Raw genomic sequence first — 19754 nt, 5'->3', positions numbered from 1 at the left:
CAGCCTCTTTCAGTTATTGTTTGTTTCTGGGGGTTTCCCCTTTCAGTCTTCTCTTCAGGAGGTAAAATACATGCTCTATTGGGTTACGGTCTGGTGACTGACTTGGTCAGTCTAAGACCTTCACTTTTTTCCCCCTGATTTGTCTTCTTCTTTTCATTTCGGCTTGTCCTGTTTAGGGTCGCCAGCGTGTCATCCTTTTCCATGTAAGCCTATCTCCTGCATCCTCCTCTCTAACACCAACTGCCCTCATGTCTTCCCACACTATATGTATCAACCTTCTCTTTGGTCTTCCTCGAAATCTCTTGCCTGGCAGCTCCATCCTCATATCCTTTTACCAATATACTCACTACCTCTTCTCTGTCCAAACCATCGAAGTCTGCTCTCTCTAACTTCGTCTCCAAAACATCCAACTTTTTTGGACCCGTCCTATGAGACTACATTCTCTTCAAAGACGTGAGTGGGATACCCACAAAAAAGTTGGCCAACCTCTATAATACTGTAAAAGATTAAGCCCAACTGTTTAAAAATATATAATGTAAACTGTACATTTTCAGTCTCATCTTCAAAAGTAATTTTTTTCTAGGTACCCCACTCACGTCTTTCAAGGTCTGGCACAGATACGATGCTTCCATTTTGAGCTCACAAAATACCAAGTATGCCGCCGGTACATTGTCCTGAATACAAATGGTGTCATGATACCAAAATTCTGAGTTCGATACAATACCGGTATTGCAACAATACCACAGCAAAAAATCTAAAACATCAGTAAAAGCAGTATAATGAAAACTGACAAAAACAACTTAAAATACTTATATATTTAGAATCAGAATCATCTTTATTTGCCAAGTATGTAAAAAAAAAAACACAAGGAATTTGTCTCCAGTAGTTGGAGCCGCTCTGGTACGGCAATAAACAGAAAATACTTTTGAGACATAAAATCATAAAAACACACAACAGAGAGTCACTGAGCAATGAAAGGTTACCAGTAATGAGTAATGCCGATACTTTTTTTTTTGACAATTGTGCAAATGATGCAGAGTCCTCTAGCAATTTAGAGCAGTTTAAAATGACTAAAAGAGCAATAGTCTGGTGAGGTTACCATTGTGCAAATGGCGCAGAAACTTCAATAAATTTAAACAGTTTGAAGTGACGAGTAGTGCGATAATCTGGAACAGTGTCAATTGTGCAAATAGTGCAGATTCTTCTCAAGCACATGAGTGGACAGTATTGGTCACCAACAGATTTGCAAATAGTGCCGAGACTACAAAAGTGAGTGCACAAATAATGTATAATTGGCCTGACAGAGATGTGACAACAATCCCAAGACAAAATTGGCTGCGTATTTCAATGGAATTGTACGTTAACTGTTTAAGAAGTTAATGGCAAGAGGGAAGAAGCTGTTGGAGTGTTTGCTGGTTTAGATTAAATTGTTTGATAGCGCCTACCTGAGGTAAGGAGCTGGAAGAGGTGGTAACCAGGACGTGGAGGGTTCCAAGAGGATTTTTCATCCTTTTGTCTTTGCTCTGGCAGCACACAAGTCCTCAAGGGTAGGTTGTGGGGTACTAAAAAAAAATTCAGCAGTTTTGATTGTCCGTTGCAGTCGGAGTTTGTCCTTTTTTGTGTTCAGCACCAACCCAGACTGTGATGGATGAATATAGGACTGATTCGATAATTGGTGTCGAGAACTGCCTCAACAGCTGTTGTGGCAGGCCGTGCTTCCTCAGAAGCCGCAGGAAGTACATCCTCTGCTGGGCCTTTTTGAGGATGGAGCTGATGTTGGTGTCCCACTTCAGTTCCTGAGAGACTGTAATTCCCAGGAACCTGAAGGTCTCTACGGTTGACACAGGGCAGTCAAACAGCGTGAGGGGCAGCTGTGGCGAAGGATGTTTCCTGAAGTCCACGATCATCTCTACAGTCTTGAGCGTGTTCAGTTCCAGGTTGTGTCGGCCGGACCACAGCTTGAGCTGCTCCACTTCCTGTCGATACGCAGACTCGTCAGTCTTTGATGAGGCCGATGACTGTGGTGTCTCCTGCAAATTTTAGGAGTTTGACAGCCGGGTGCGTTGAGGTGCAGTCGTTCATTTAAAGAGAGAAGAGCAGCGGAGAGAGGAAACATCCTTGGGGCGCCCCGGTGCTGGTGGTACATGTAGATGAGGTGGTTGTCCCACAGCCTCACCTGCTGTGTCCTGCCCGTCAGGAAGTGTAAATCCACTGGCAGATGGCAGGCGAGACGATGAGCTGGAGAAGCTTAGAGGAGAGAAGGTCAGGGATGATGGTGTTGTACAGTCCGTTGTTGACTGCGTCGTCTATAGACCTGTTTGCTCGGTAGACAAACTGCAGGGGGTCCAGCAGGAGACCTGTGACGCTCTTGAGGAAGTCCAGCACGAAGCGTTCAAAAGACTTCATGACCACAGATGTCAGGGCGACAGGCCTGTAGTCATTCAGACCCGAGATTGCAGGTTTCTTGGGGAGTGGGATAATCGTGGAGCGTTTGAAACAGGATGGTACTTCACACAGTTCCAGAGATCTACTGAAAATCTGTGTGAAGACTGGAGCGAGCTGGTCCGCCAGACTTTGAGATAGGATGGGGACAAAAGGTCTGGGCCCGCCGCTTTGTTGATCTTTCGTTGTTTGAAGATGCGTCTCACATCCTGTTTGTGGGTGGTCAACACAGGAAGGGGAGTCAGAGGTGTGATGGTGGTCAGTGGTGGAGCTAGGTGGGTGTGGGGTGTGAAAGAGTCCTTTTCAAATCTGCAGTAGAAGGTGTTCAAGTCGTCAGCTAGTCCTTTCTTGTTCTCTGCTTGGGGGGATGGTCACTTGTCGTATAGCGATTGTAACCCCCGCCAGACTGACTTAAGAGTCGTTAGCAGTAAATAGTTTTTCTATCTTTTCTGCATAATTTATCTTTGCGATGTTAATTTCTTTTGTCAGCTGGTTACTAGCACAATTATACAGGGCTCGATCCCCACTACGATAGGAGACCTCTTTAGCCTGGCAAAGTTGCTTTAGTTTGGCAGTGATCCATGGCTTGTTGTTACTGAACGTGCGAAATGTCTGTTGGCACACACACACACACATCCTCACAGAAATGGATATCGGATGTGACACAGTCCGTATATTCATCCAGGGAGCCAGTTGAAGTTTCAAAGACACTCCAATCTGTGCAGTCTAAACAGTCTTGAAGTTGTAACATTGCTTCATAGGTCCACTTCACTGTTTTCAGCACAGGCTTCGCACACTGACGTTTTTGTCTGTATGTTGGTATTAAGTGAATTAAGCAGTGACCAGATGAGCCCAGAGCTGCACAGGGGATAGCACAGCATGCGGCATTTAGTGCGGTATAGCAGTGGTGTAGAATGTTGTTTTCCCTGGTAGGACAGTTAATGTGCTGCTTGTATTTAGGGAGTTCATGATTGAGTTTAGATTTGTTAAAGTCCCCAAGAACAATGAGGGGTGAATCTGGGTGGGTTTTTTTCAAGTTCGTTTACTTGTTCAGCGAGCGTTAGCAGTGAGGCATTCGTGTTAGCTTGAGGAGGAATGTAGACACCCACGAGTATGAATGAAGCAAACTCATGCGACGAGTAGAATGACTTCCAGTTAAAAAACAGTGACTCCAAGTACGGGCTGCAGTGTGTGTTTAGCTCCGTGACATCGGTACACCATTTTCGTTGATATGGAAGCATATCCCACCGCTTTTTGTTTTCCCCGATAAATCCGTCACACTATCTGCCTGGTGTAATTGGAAGCCCGGAAGCATTACGGCGCCATCGGGGACGCGTTTACAAAACCATGTCTGCTTGAAGCATAGGGCAGCGGGGAACATCCGAAGTCCTTACTGGTCTTTGTGAGAACATGAAACTCGTCCATTTTGTTGGGTTGGGAGCGTAGATTTGCTTGGTGAACCGACGGGAGCAGCATTCGGAATAGTCCCTCACGGAGCTTGACCTGTACTCCGGCTCACTTCCCCCTATGCCGTCGCCTTCGCCTCCATGAACCGTAGACCGCGGCCGCCGCTCCAGGAAGTAACTCAGAGGAAAAGCTGAGCGGATTAATGAAAGTTGGTGCAAGAAAGTCCAGGGTACACTCCCTAATGTTTAGCAAGTCTTCCCTTGTGTAAGTGAGTCACATAATGTCTCCAAAGAAGAACGAAAAACACATAAACATAGTACTAAAGAGCCCGTAACCGAGGCGACCACACGGTTCAGTGCCATCTTGAATTTTATTTTTATTAATTCAAAATATGACGCTCATCTTGAAAAATAATGTAATAAAGGAATTAGCCCAACAGTAATTTTGTAATGAAAAAAAAATTTGATCAATGCCTGCATTGCCTTTGTGTGTGTGTGTAAAATTGCAGTAAATATAAAGTAAATGTAGGATGCATACAGTAAATGTATGATGCATACAGTCGAAAAAAATTTGCCTACACCTTTTCTTCAATTTCTTATTTAAATGCCTTCATGGTACTACTCAAGGTATATTACCCGAAGAATAGTTTTATTGGATTATTAATTATGATTTTGGTTATTATCAAGAAAACCATGGAAATTGGCAAGATATCAGCTCTTAAACTCTTTCGAGCTATTTGCCTTGTCATTATACAACCCCAATTCCAATGAAGTTGGGACGTTGTGTTAAGCAAAAATAAAAACAGAATACTATGATTTGCAAATCATGTTCAACCTATATTTAATTGAATACACTACAAAGACAAGATATTTAATGTTCAAACTGATAAACTTTATTGTTTTTAGCAAAAAATCATTAACTTAGAATTTTATGGCTGCAACACGTTCCATAAACGCTGGGACAGGTGGCAAAAAAGACTGAAAAAGTTGAGGAATGCTCATCAAACACTTGTTTGGAACATCCCACAGGTGACCAGGCTAATTGGGAACTGGTGAGTGCCATGATTGGGTATAAAAGGAGCTTCCCTGAATTGCTCAGTCATTCACAAGCAAATATGGGGCATGGTTCACCCCTTTGTGAACAAGTGCGTGAGAAAATAGTTGAACAATTTAAGGACAATGGTCCTCAACGTACAATTGCAAGGAATTTAGGGATTTCATCATCTACGGTCCATATCATCATCAAAAGGTTCAGAGAATCTGGAGAAATCACTGCTTGTAAGCGGCAAGGCCGAAAACCAACATTGAATGCCTGTGACCTTTGATCCCTCAGGCAGCACTGCAACAAAAACCGACATCAATGTGTAAAGGATATCACCACATGGGCTCAGGAACTTCAGAAAACCAATGTCAGTAAATATAGTACGGCGCTACATCCATAAGTCCAACTTGAAACTCTACTATGCAAAGCAAAAGCCATTCATCAACAACACCCAGAAACGCCGCTGGGCCCAAGCTAAGATGGACTGATGAAAAGTGGAAAAGTGTTCTGTGGTCCGACGAGTCCATATTTCAAATTGTTTTTGGAAATTGTGGACGTCGTGTCCTCCGGGCCAAAGAGGAAAATAACCATCCGGACTGTTATGGACGCAAAGTTCAAAAGCCAGCATCTGTGATGGTATGGGGCTGTGTTAGGGCCAATGGCATGGGTAACTTACACATCTGTGAAGGCACCATAAATGCTGAAAGGTGCATACAGGTTTTGGAGAAACATATGCTGGAATCCAAGCAACGTCTTTTTCATGGACGCCCCTGCTTATTTCAGCAAGACAATGCCAAACCACATTCTGCACGTGTTACAACAGCGTGGCTTTGTAGTAAAAGAGTGTGGGTACTAAACAGGCCTGCTTGCAGTCCAGACCTGTCTCCCATTGAAAATGTGTGGCGCATTATGAAGCGTAAAATACGACAACGGAGACCCCGGACTGTTGAACAGCTGAAGCTGTACATCAAGCAAGAATGGGAAAGAATTCCACCTCCAAAGCTTCAACAATTAGTGTCCTCAGTTCTCAAACGTTTATTGAATGTTGTTAAAAGAAAAGGTGATGTAACATAGTGGGAATAATGACCCTCTCCCAGCTTTTTTGGAACGTGTTGCAGCCATAAAATTCTAAGTTAATGATTATTTGCTAAAAACAATCAAGTTTATCAGTTTGAACATTAAATATATTGTCTTTGTAGTGTATTCAATTAAATATAGGTTGAACATGATTTGCAAATCATTGTATTCTGTTTTTATTTGTTTAACACAACATCCCAACTTCATTGGAATTGGGGTTGTATTTGAACACCAACTCGTGATTGTGCAACAAATATTTGAATAATTAAGTGAAAGTCAATAGCTCAGCAATAAATGAAAATGAAAAATGTAAAAATCTACAGAAATATGTGCAAAACAAATGCTGAATTATGTCATTATTTTAACCACAATTTCTACAGTGAGATTGTTCTACAAATACTAAGGTATACAATGACAAAATACCTGTACCTGTATTTTACTGGTTGCTCTTCAGTTGTGTCCCAGAAGCAGGCATGTTTGATGGCATTCTGAACACGGATTTCCTGATTTGGTATTTTATTGGCAGGACTCTCCGCCAATGATAGAAGCTGAGGTGGCAAACCAGAGACTGCCTTGCTCTTGGTTAACCAAAGAGCCTGACGAACACCTGAGAGGAGATTACAAAGTCATTATGATACGTTCCTGCCCCTTTCACTCAAAAATACGGTGCCTTGAAAAAGTATTCATTCATTCTCCCTGAACTTGCTCACATTTAGCATCTCAGAATCACAAACTTGAATGCATTTTGCTGAGATTTGTGATAGACCAACAAAAGTGGCACAAAACTGTGAAGTGGAACAAAAATGATGTTGGTTTTTCAAAAATGTAAGTGAATACAGTAACCTCGTTTATCACAGGGGATATGTTCCAGACCGCTCCCGCAATAGGTGAAATATATATATTTTTTATTATTTATCCATCCATCCATTTTCTGAGCCGCTTCTCCTCACTAGGGTCGCGGGCGTGCTGGAGCCTATCCCAGCTGTCATCGGGCAGGAGGCGGGGTACACCCTGAACTAGTTGCCAGCCAATCGCAGGGCACATACAAACAAACAACCAACCATTCGCACTCACAGTCACACCTATGGGCAATTTAGAGTCTCCAATTAATGCATGTTTTTGGGATGTGGGAGGAAACCGGAGTGCCCGGAGAAAACCCACGCAGGCACGGGGAGAACATGCAAACTCCACACAGACGGGGCCGAGGATTGAACCTGGGTCCTCAGAACTGTGAGGCTGACGCTCTAACCAGTCGGCCACCGTGCCGCCTAATTATTTATCCATATTTTAATTATTTATACAAATTTTAAAACTGAATGAACCTCCCCAGACTGTTATTAGTCTTCCCCACACTCCTATTAACCACTATCGTACTCTTATAAACACTTTTTTATCCTCTTAAACACCTTTTAAACTCTTAAACATACAGTAATGCCACAGCACGACAGTGTGGCCAACTTGGTTGCACATGCACCCTAACTTCTCAGTGGTCCACCTAAAAAATAAAATAAAAGGGCGCACCCCTATGCCCAGCCATTTGAGGAAAAAGAAAAATCTCTGCGACTTTAAAAGCAGACATACATGAAACCCATCGTGGTCTCTAAACCAATCAGAGATATTGAAGGGCAGGACCGATTGGTGTGTGATATGGCCTAAATTTGATATCACAATTTTTTTCCCCCTAATGTCAACATTCAATAGGACAAAATCTTTATTGTATTAAAGTTTATAAATACAATCGGACCGGACCAAATTGATTTACATTATAAAGCACAAGGTTAATTTAACACTGATAAACACCACAAAGAAAAAAATGACTTTTCCCTTTTCACCGAAATGAAAATTCTTGAGCAACCCCACCCAAACAAAAAAAAAAAGAAAACGAGAAACCCAGGCCGAAAAAACGAAACGCTGGAAGAAATTGTTTGTAAAATTGCATTTGTGACTATGACAAAACAATTTGTATGAAATTCCATATTTTGTAAATTATATCAAGAACTTACCACAGGACAGTTACTGCAGTATATTATGTAATAGGATAAAAAAAAATGCAGCCCTATAGGGGGCACAAGCCAGTGCAAACTGTAGGCCGGTTCCAAGCCCGGATAAATGCAGAGGGTTGCGTCAGGAAGGGCACCCGGCTTAAAACTTTGCCAAACAAATATGAGCGTTCATCCAAAGAATTCCATACCGGATCGGTCGTGGCCTGGGTTAACAACGTCCGCCACCGGCGTCGTCAACCTGCAGGGCGCCGGTGGAAATTCAGCTATTGTGGGTCGAAGAAGAAGAGGTGGAAAGCGGGTTCTTCGGCAGAAAGAAAAGAGGAAACTACAGAGCCTAGAACGGAATGTTGGGACTATGACAGGAAAATCTCAGGAGTTGGTTGACATGATGATTAGGAGAAAGGTTGATATATTGTGTGTCCAGGAGACCAGGTGGAAAGGCAGGAAGGCTAGAAGTTTAGGGGCAGGGTTCAAATTATTTTACCAAGGTGTAGATTAGAAGAGAAATGGAATCGGGGTTATTGTAAAAGAAGAGTTGGCTAAGAATGTCTTGGAGGTGAAAAGAGTATCAGATTGAGTGATGAGGCTGAAACTTGAACTTGAGGGTGTTATGTATTATGTGATTAGTGGCTATACCCCACAGGTAGGATGTGACCTAGAGGTGAAAGAGAAATTCTGGAAGGAGCTAGACAAAGTAGTTCTGAGCATCCCAGACAGAGAAAGAGTCGTGATTGTTGCAAATTGTAATGGACATGTTGGTGAAGGAAATAGGGGTGATGAAGAAGTGATGGGTAAGTACAGCATCCAGGAAATGAACTTGGAGGGACAGATGGTGGTAGACTTTGCAACAAGGATGCAAATGGCTGTAGTGAACACTTTTTTCCAGAAGAGGCAGGAACATAGGGTGACCTACAAGAGTGGAGGTAGACTCACCCAGGTGGATTACATCTTGTCCAGACGATGTAATCTGAAGGACGTTACCGACTGTAAGGTAGTGGTATAGGAGAGTGTGGCTAGACAGCGTAGGATGTGGTGTGTAAGATGACTCTGGTGGTGGGGAGGAAGATTAGGAAGACAAAGACAGAGCAGAGAACCATGTGGTGGAAGCTGAGACAGGAGTATTGTGCAGCTTTTCGAGAAGAGGTGAGACAGGCTCTCGGTACTTGGTGTATCTTCTGGCAGGAAAGGAGAGCAGGAGACTTGGTGGTGGAGCCCCACAGTACAGGAAATCATACAAGGAAAAAGGTTAGCTAAGAAGAAGTGGGACACTGAGAGGACCGAGGCGAGGCGAAAGGAATACATTGAGATGCGACATAGGGCAAAGGTAGAGGTGGCATAGGCCAAAAAAGAGGCAAACGATTACATGTATGCCAGGTTGGACACTAAAGAAGGAGAAAATGATCGATACAGGTTGGCCAGACAGAGGGATAGAGATGGGAAGGATGTGCAGCAGGTTAGGGTGATTAAGGATAGAGATGGAAATATGTTTACTGGTGCCAGTAGTGTACTAGATAGATGGAAAGAATACTTCGAGTTGATGATGAATGAGGAAAATAAGAGAGAAAAGAGAGTAGAAGAGGCAAGTGTGGTGGACCAGGAAGAGGCAATGATTAGTAAGGGGGAAGTTAGAAAGGCATTAAAGAGGACGGAAAATGGAAAGGCAGTTGGTCCTGATGACATTCCTGTGGAGGTATGGAAGCATCTAGGAGAGGTGGCTGTGGAGTTTTAGACCAGCTTGTTCAATAGAATTCTAGCACGTGAGAAGATGCCTGAGGAATAGAGGAAAAGTGTGCTGGTGTCCATTTTTAAGAACAAGGGTGATGTGCAGAGCTGTGGGAACTATAGAGGAATAAAGTTGATGAGCCACACAATGAAGTTATGGGAAAGAGTAGTGGAGGCTAGACTCAGGACAGAAGTGAGTATTTGCGAGCAACAGTATGGTTTCATGCCTAGAAAGAGTACCACAGATGCATTATTTGCCTTGAGGATGTTGATGGAAAAGTACAGAGAAGGTCAGAAGGAGCAACATTGTGTTTTTGTAGATCTAGAGAAAGCCTATGACAGAGTACCCAGAGAGGAACTGTGGTAAAGCATGCGGAAGTCTGGAGTGGCAAAGAAGTATGTTAGAATAATACAGGACATGTATGAGGGCAACAGAACAGTGGTGAGGTGTGCTGTAGGTGTGACAGACGAATTTAAGGTGGAGGTGGGACTGCATAAGGGATCAGACGTGAGCGTGTTTGCAGTGGTGATGGATAGGCTGACATATGAGGTTAGACTGGAATCCCCGTGGACCATGATGTTTGCAGATGACATTGTGATCTGCAGTGAAAGCAGGGAACAGGTGGAGGAACAGTTAGAAAGATGGAGGCATGCACTGCAAAGCAGAGGAATGAAGATTAGCCAAACTAAGACAGAATATATGTGCATGAATGAGAGGGGTGGTGGGGGAAGAGTGAAGCTACAGGGAGAAGAGATAGCAAGGGTGGAGGACCTTAAATACTTAGGGTCAACCGTCCAGAACAATGGTGAGTGTGGCCAGGAAATGAAAAAACGGGTCCAAGCAGGTTGGAACGGGTGGAGGAAGGTGTCAGGTGTCTTATGTGACAGAAGAGTCTCTGCTAGGATGAAGGCCAAAGTTTATAAAACAGTGGTGAGGCCAGCCATGATGTACGGATTAGAGACAGTGGCACTGAAGACAACAGGGACCACAGCTGGAGGTGGCGGAATTGAAGATGTTGAGGTTCACTCTCGGAGTTACCAGGTTGGATAAAATTAGAAATGAGCTCATCAGAGGGACAGCCAAGGTTCGATGTTTCGGAGACAAAGTTAGAGAGCAGACTTCGATGGTTTTGACACATCCAGAGGAGAAATAGTGAGTATATTGGTAGAAGGATGATGAGGATGGAGTTGCCAGGCAAGAGAGCTAGAGGAAGACCAAAGAGAAGGTTGATGGATGTCGTGAGGGAAGACATGAGGGCAGTTGGTGTTTGAGAGGAGGATGCAGGAGATAGGCTTACATGGAAAAGGATGACGCGCTGTGGCGACCCCTGAAGGGACAAGCCGAAAGGAAAAGAAGAAGATGTAATAGGATAAAAAATATTCAGTCTTTTTTAAATGTAATCATTACTTGGCCTGGTCACAATAATTACTATATCGACTTATCTTTCGATAAATAAAATGGACACGATAGTTTTTCCACACTGGATAAATTGTCATTGACAATTGACAGATTTTGAAGGCTGTGTCATTTGCTGCTCGGGGGCTCATGGAATGCCGGCAGACCGGTACACTCTTGCCCGGTGTTTGCTCCGTCCAATACTCTACAGCCTTGCTCCATGTGCAACACGTAGATTCACACAACAGAGACAAGGCGGTTTACGCTCAAAAACTCTCCAATGTGGCTGAATTACAACAATTCTGCAAAGATGAGTGGGCCAAAATTCCTCCACTGCGCTGTAAAAGACTCATTGCAAGTTATCGCAAATGCCTGATTGCAGTTGATGCTACTAAGGGTGGTCCAGCCACTTATTAGGTTGAGGAGAGAATCGCTTTTTCATACAGGACCATGTAGGTTTGGATTTTTTTCTCCCTTAATGATAAAAACCTTCATTTAAAAACTGCATTTTATGTTTACCTGTGTTGTCTTTGACTAACATTTAAATTTGTTTGATGATCGGAAACATTGAAGTGTTACTGATCATTTGTATTATTGTATTACCGTATACAGGAATAAGGATTGTAAACATTAATATTTCTTATTCTACTTTAGTACTATATAGATGTTCTAGAAATTAAATATTTGTTTGATGATGGCAAAGATTTAAGTGTGACAAACATGCACAAAAAAAAATCAGCAAGGGGGCAAACACTTTCACACCACTGAATTTGTTTTTACACTTGTTAATGTTTGCACATTGCTTCAACTGCACACTCATCTGTTCATTAGTCTCACTCCATTATTTGAAATGCAGATTTTTTTAATTATTATTACTATTGTGGTTCTACATTTTTGGATCCTAAAATTTGTCTCATCTCTTAATTCATATTCCCTGTCTTTCCTGAAACATTTTCAAGGTGAAGTACAAGTGGATGCGCCAACGAGATCTGCTGAACACCTGGATCCATGCAATGGTGATGATCATAATGCCGGCTTTTTATTCTACACAAGATCTGCACGGGTGCGTCGGACATCTGTCAGAAACATCCAAATAGTAAAGCCTTCATTTGCAAGGATGGCAGGAGATGCTGAAGGGATGCAGGGAGCATTCTCCTCCAAGATACATGAATAACTGGCTATCAAGCGTTGTATTAAAGCTTGTGTTACTTTTCCTTTTTTTTTTTAACCTGTTGTGATGTGCTTGTCTTCAGACATAACTAGCTTCACCAGAGTGGCGCATGCAGTCGTGCTGATGTAGTTTGCAGCTGCATCGTGTGTTCTTTAGAACAAAGGATCCAGGAAAAAGTGTCCTAGTCCCAGCTAGTGCGCCATTGTCAACATAAACTGTGGAGGTGGAAAATGTTTACATTACAGCAATTTCCCAAAGTAATTTTTTGTATCACAAATATTTTGGAATAAAAATTGAATGATAAATTCTGTTATATCTAGATAAGGGCTATGCTATGGTCGTTGAATAACGATTGATCATTTAAAACTAGACTTTACACCGATCTGATCGGCTTGATCGGTACTGGTCGATAAGTTGCATTTTATGCTGATCAGCTTTCATGTCATAATTTGCTGATGCGATCAATGACATCATTGATCGGCTCCGCAAAAGACATTTACACTGCGTCAAAATCGTGTACACTATATTTGAATCCAAAAGATAGTTTATTTTTAGCCTTGTCGCGTGTCTTTTGACATAGTACTGTAAATATGTGACTGCCAAAAAAGTTATTTAAAAAAAAAAAAAAAAAACGTCAGCGGAGTGAAACAGACAACACGCCTGACACAGACAACACGCCTAGATCAGACAACGAGAAATTTGGTCTTTCACGATTGCACTATGTCAGACTACTGCAATAAAATCTTGTATTCCAATACCACCGCATCCCGTGTTTTACGATCACTGGGCTTTATCTTGTCAACTCAAATGCGACTGGATACACTCGTTACCATGACGACGACAACAACAACAATGGATCGCGTCGTGTGTATTATAAGAACAAAATGGGGGGGAAACGTAAGCTGGTGGTCACCAGTGCTCGGGAGACGACTTTCATTCAAGGATTGTTTGAGGTATGTTCACATACTTTTAATACGATACCGCTCGCAAGCAGGCAACAAAACGTTATGTAGCCTAGCAAGCTAGTGCTAGCACTAACGGTTGTACGTAAACATGCCGGCGTTCTGTCAAATCATGATCTAAAGTTTCGGTGTGTGTTAAGTAATTTAATTAAAATTTAATTACAGTTTGATAGCACCCATTATTTCTGTCATGTTGTAATGTTGGTTTGAACTGACTGATTGGAATACATGACCTGAATAGAGAATATTTTTGCAGATACACATTGCTCCATCTTGTGATCGGATCGGTGATTGGTTATCATTTTTTGATGATCGGCCCCAAAATCCTGATCGTGTGAAGCCTATTTAAAACAATGTTCAGAATGTGCATCCCTAGTCCAGACGCCATTTACTACTACACAATAATTTACTTTTAAACATTCTCCACATAGTTGCGAAAACATAAGCGAAAACGAGATTTCTAGCACGAAGCCACCGCTAGTGTTGGCCATTGTTACCACGGGCTGGACTTGAAGCTCGCATATACCACATGAGAAAGGTTGCACTACAGCAATAATACCATAAATCAGGGGTGTCTCGGGCCGCATTGTAGTTATGATTTCCCTCAGAGAGCCGTTAGAACAGTGAAACCATATAAATGCTTAATCACCAAAACATATTATTACCATTACACAACAAATTGAGGGATAACTAGTTTTGAAAACAGAAGACAAGGATAATAGTTTGTTCAAGTATTGTTTAAGTTACTGGAGAACAAGGGTTTGGTAACGGAAAAATGCAATATCTCAACATTATTGTTTATGACAATTTGGAATTTGGGTACAGATTTTAGCAAAAATCAGTTGACGAGCATGATTTGCTTTTTCGGCCCACATAAAATGTGGCGTGCCGCATCTGGCCCCCGGGCCTTCAGTTTGACACCTATGCCATAAATCAACCAATAACTATGTATTCGGTTGATTTAGTGTGACAAAAACTATTCAGAAGTGATAAGAAATGGATTATTACACAAGCGTGTACTTACTGTTTACACTCGGGATAGCCATCTTTGAAAACCAACTCGGGGTCGTGAGAAATGTCCGACTTTCTGAGTGTGATATCAGACTTATGAGGGCGTTCCGTTTGAAACCTCTGACAAGGAACTCAGGAACACACACACACACTCACGCTCTCTCCTCTGTACATCTCTAAACCATCGAAGTCTGCTCTCGCTAACTTTGTCTCCGAAACATCTAACCCCGGTCATCCCTGATGAGCTCATTTCTAAATATATCCAACCTGGTCACTCGTAGAGAGAACCTCAACATCTTCATTTCTGCCACCTCCAGCTCTGCTTCCTGTTGTCTCTTCAGTGCCAGTGTCTTTAATCCGTACATCATGGCTGGCCTCACCACTGTCTTGTAAACTTTGCCCTTCACCCTACCAGAGACTCTTCTGTCACATAACACAACTGACACCTTCCCCCACCCATTCCAAGCTGCTTGGACTTGTTTCTTCACTTCCTTACCACACTCACCACTGTCCTGAGTCCCCTACTCTTTCCCATAACTTCATTGTGTGGCTCATCAACTTTATTCCTCTATAGTTCCCACAGCTCTCCACATCACCCTTGTTCTTAAAAATGGGCACCAGCATACTTTTCCTTCATTCCTCAGGCCTCTTCTCAACCGCAATAATTATGTTGAACAAGCTGGTCAAAACTTCCACAGCCCCCTCTCCCAGACGCTTCCATGCCTTCACAGGAATTTCATCAGGACCAACTGCCTTTGCATTTTTCATCCTCTTTAGTGCCTAACTTCCCCCTTACAAATCACTGCTATTTTCTAGTACACCACACTTGCCTCTTCTACTCTTCTTTCGCTCTGATTTTCTTCATTCATCAACTCAAAGTTTTCAACACATTTCCATGTCTATCCTTAATCATCTGAATCTGCTGCACATCCTTCCCATCACCATCCCTCGGTCTGGCCAACCAGTATGGTCTTTTTCTCCTTCTTTAGTGTACAACCAGGCATACATGTCATCATATGCCTCTTGTTTGGCCTTTGCCACCTCTACCTTCACCCTACATCGCATCTCCATGTATTCCTTTCTCCTCTCCTCAGTCCTCTCAGCGTCCCACTTCTTAGCTCGTCTCTTTCCTTCTATGATTTCCTGTACTTTAAGGTTCCACTACCAAGTCTCCTCCATTTTCTGACCAGAAGATACACCAAGATTCTCCTGCCTGTTTCTCTGATCACCTTGGCTGTAGTGGTGCACTCTTCTGGAAGCTCCTCCTGTCCACCGAGAGCCTGTCTCACCTCTTCTAGTAAAGCCGCACAACACTCTCCCTTTCTCAGCTTCCACCACATGGTTCGCAGCTCTGACTTTGTCTTCTTAATCTTCCTCCCCACCACCAGAGTCATCTTACACACCACCATCCTATGCTGTCTAGCTGCACTCTCCCCAATCACTATTTTACAGTCAGTAACCTCCTTCAGATTACAATGTAATCATTACATCATCTGCACAAATATGTAATCCACCTGCGTGCTTCTACCACTGCTCTTGTAGATCTTAGCTCTTCTTAGCTCACTCTTCCTTAAAAATAATAGTACAATAATTTGAACCCTGCCCCTAAGCTTCCAGCCTTACTGCCTTTCAACCTGCTTTCCTGGACGCACAATATATCTAACGTTCTCCTAATCATCATGCCAACCAACTCCCTAGATTTTCCTGTCATAGTCAAAACATTCAAAGTCCCCACATTCAGTTTTAGGCTCTGTGTGTTCCGCCGAATTGGCCGATACCGATAAGCCCAATAAAATCGGTGTAAAGTCTAATTATTACAGGATTAAATATGTCCATCTTTGTTTGTGTGTTTATGTAACTAGTGGTTTGTTGAATGTATGTTATTTAACATTTATGCTCATTTCACATTTATGGTAGATTCATGGCAGTATGGCACTATGTCATAATTAAACCATGAGTGTAGGGTATATGTAATAAAGTGACTGCAAAGTAAATTCAACTGGATATTCAGGAAAGCTGTACATGCATTGCTTGTGCATAGTAACTGATTCTTTATTCTGATGTGTACACACTTGTGCACCGGCCGTCAGAGATCAACATGTGACGTTGTGCATCAGAATCATAATCACCTTTTCGTAAAGTATGTCCAAAACTAGGCTTTACACGATCTGGATTTTTGGGGCCAATCAGAGACTTAAAAAAACTGATACATGGAGCAATGTGTCTATTTAAATGACTTGTTCATTTTCCGTATATACTTGTGTACTGTATACTGAGTGTATTCTAATCAGTCAGGTCAAACCAACATGACATGACAGAAATAATGGTGCTAACTTACTGCAATTAAATTACTTTGTTGTAATTTAATTTCTTCACACACACCGAAACTTTAGAGCATGATTCAACAGAACGCAAGCATGTTTACATATAACCATTAGTGCTAGCACTTGCTTGCTATGCAACATAACGTTTTGTTGCCTGCTTGCAAACCATAACGTATTAAAAGTACGTGACCATACCTCATGCAATCCTTGAATGAAAGTCCTCTCCTGAGCACCGGTGACCACCACTACGCGTTTCTCCCCATTTTGTTCAAATAATACATTCTGTGCGATCCATTGTTGTTGTCGTCACCATGGTAACGAGTGTATCCGGTCACGTTTGAGCTGACAAGATAAAGCCCAGTGATCGTAAAAGACGGGATGCGGTGGTATCAGAATACAAGATTTTATTGCAGCAGTCTGACATACAGTTGTGCTCATCAGTTTACATACCCTGTCAGAATTTATGATTTCTTGGCCATTTTTCTGAGAATATGAATGATAACAAAAACCTCTCTTTCACTCATGGTCAGTGCTTGGGTGAAGCCATTTATTATCAAACAACTGTGTTTACTCTTTTGAAATCATAGTGTCAACAGAAACTACAAAAATGACCCTGATCAAAAGTTTACATACCCCAGCTTTTAATACCGTGTCTTGCTCCTTTAACATCAATGACAGCTTGGAGTCTTTTGTGGTAGTTGTGGATGAAGCTCTTTATTTTCTCTGATGGTAAAGCTACCCATTCTCCTTGGCAAAAGGCCTCCAGTTCCTGTAAATTCTTGGGCTGTCTTGTATGAATTGCACACTTGAGATCTTCCCAGAGTGGCTCAATGATATTGAGGTCAGGAGACTGAGATGACCACTCCAGAACCTTCACTTTATTCTGCTGTAGCCAATGACAGGTCGACTTGGGTTTGTGTTTTGGATCACTATCATGTTGGAATATCCAAGTATGTCCCATGCGCACCTTCCGGGCTGATGAGTGCAAATTTTCCTCTCGTATTTTTTTTCATAACATGCTCTATACATTTTGCCATCAATTTTGACAGAGTTTCCCGTGCCTTTTCCCGTGCCTTTGTCGCTCACGCATCCCCAAAACATCAGCGATCCACCTCCATGTTTCACAGTAGGAATGGTGTACCTTTCATCATAGGCCTTGTTGACTCCTCTCCAAATGTGGCCAAAAAGTTAAATTTTGGTCTCATCACTCCAAATGATTTTGTTCTATACGTTTTGAGGCTTGTCTCTGTGCCATTTGGCATATTTGCAATCGTGAAAGACCAAATTAGTCTTGTCGTCTGATGCAGGTATTACGTGTTGTTTGTCCCACACCACCGACATGTTTTTTTTTTAATAACTTTATTGGCGGTCAGATATTTACAGTACGACGTCAAAAGACACACGATAAGGCTACAAATAAACTAGTCAACCGTCCAGAGCAATGTGGAAGTGAAGTGAAGTGAAGAAATGGGTCCAAGCAGGTTGGAACGGGTGGAGGAAGGTGTCAGGTGTGTTATGTGACAGAAGAGTCTCTGCTAGGATGAAGGGCAAAGTTTATAAAACAGTGGTGAGGCCAGCCATGATGTACAGATTAGAGACAGTGGCACTCAAGAAACCACCTGAAGCAGAGCTGGAGGTGGCAGAAATGAAGATGTTGAGGTTCGCTCTCGGAGTGACCAGGTTGGATAAAATTAGAAATGAGCTCATCAGAGGGACAGCCAAGGTTCGATGTTTTGGAGACAAAGTTAGAGAGAGCAGACTTCGATGCTTTGGACACGTCCACAGGAGAAATAATGAGTATATTGGTAGAAAGATGTTGAGGATGGAGCTGCCAGGCAAGAGAGCTAGAGGAAGACCAAAGAGAAGGTTGATGGATGTCGTGAGGGAAGACATGAGGGCAATTGGTGTTCGAGAGGAGGATGCAGGAGATAGGCTTACATGGAAAAGGATGACGCGCTGTGGCGACCCCTAACGGGACAAGCCGAAAGGAAAAGAAGACTACTTCATAGGATTCGGACATGATGGAAAACTATATGGAGGTCACGTGATTCACTACTATTATTCTTGTTCGCTGTTAAATTCTGACAGTTTGACCCGGAAAATGAGATAGCTCGAGCAGACACCATCGAAAAATCTGAAAACACCTCCATTTCAACTATCAAGACTAACATACAGGCATTTATCTACCAAACAATAAAGGTTTTGCCCACGAATTATTTACATTGATTTCTGGGTAAGAACATTTAGGCCGGTTTGCGACACAATAAAATGCTTACCCAAGTTTTACAAAATAGGGCTCATTTTATTTGTTTATCACTCCTTTATCCAATGATATCGTCTATTTTGATAGACAGCCATTTTGAACATTTTTGTAACATACCGAGAAATAGCCTGACGTTTTCCCGTGTGGTAACCTTTTCTTAAAGATGTTAAAAATCTAAGGTAATAATGAAATTTGACGTGACGATACCTTCCAGTGCACTGGTCCTCTGGTTAAACACATAACATGGTGTCTCTTGATACAAGGGCATCTCTTGACTTGGAGGGGATCTGAAATGCTTGGGGTCCTTGTAGTCCCGTTCCCACTGTGGCCAAACGGGTTTAGCTAGCCACGGGACAAAGTGCATCTTTTCTCCATAAGTGACCGTATCAAGTCCTGGGATAGCCACTTTTTCTTTGGACTCCTTTACACTCGGAGCCTTCCCCGCAGAAAGCCGACCAACACACAAACGTCGGGCCTGGAGGAGGTTTCTCGCTCCATGTACAGAGAGCCAGCTCAACTTGCTGAAGTGTCGAAAAGAGAGCAAAGCCGCTGCTGCCACAGTCACTTCCGGATATATTGACATTCCTGATACTTTGTTGCCTCTCAGGAAAGAAACGACCACACCGCTGATGCTGCTGCACCTTTTCCGATTCTCGTTTTTGCAAAGCAATTTTCCTTTCCGATCCTATCCGAGCGAGATGAACCGGAAGTACTCGGGATGAGTCGTTGGAATTCGAAGAGCCAGTCTCATAGATATGAACACTTAGGTACTCCAGCGCGCTGGAGCCCCTCGATTGACGTAGGTGGCTACGTGGTGGCCATGTTGGGGAGGTCGACGTTCCCACAAACGGCAATCCATACACACTGAAATTAAGACATAACTTGCTCGTTTGTTTTGTCAACGCCAAAGCAAATGCTAGCAAGCAATATATATA

At 42.6% G+C, this 19754-nt stretch overlaps 1 protein-coding gene across 6 annotated transcripts in view; it reads right to left on the bottom strand.

Annotated features, from left to right (window-relative positions):
• mrpl37 (mitochondrial ribosomal protein L37) overlaps window positions 1-19554 on the bottom strand; it is a 77367-nt gene extending 57813 nt beyond the window's left edge. For 2 of the 6 annotated variants that reach the window (XM_061796475.1, XM_061796476.1), the window contains exons 1-2: window positions 19027-19551; window positions 6397-6574 (exon numbers count right to left, since the gene is read on the bottom strand). In XM_061796475.1, coding sequence (XP_061652459.1) covers window positions 6397-6574; window positions 19027-19402 — 554 coding nt within the window. In that variant the 5' untranslated portion in view covers window positions 19403-19551. Of the gene's footprint in view, window positions 1-6396; window positions 6575-17189; window positions 18988-19026 lie in introns of those variants that run through there. The other 4 variants (XM_061796478.1, XM_061796472.1, XM_061796473.1 and 1 more) reach the window with 4 other exon arrangements.
• Window positions 19555-19754: the final 200 nt, after the last annotated feature.

Source organism: Phyllopteryx taeniolatus, chromosome 14 (genome assembly GCF_024500385.1).
Source record: "Phyllopteryx taeniolatus isolate TA_2022b chromosome 14, UOR_Ptae_1.2, whole genome shotgun sequence".
Classification (NCBI taxonomy): Eukaryota; Metazoa; Chordata; class Actinopteri; order Syngnathiformes; family Syngnathidae; genus Phyllopteryx; species Phyllopteryx taeniolatus.
The sequence above is the reverse complement of the archived record's forward strand: the minus strand, read 5'-3'. Positions and strand labels throughout refer to the sequence as shown.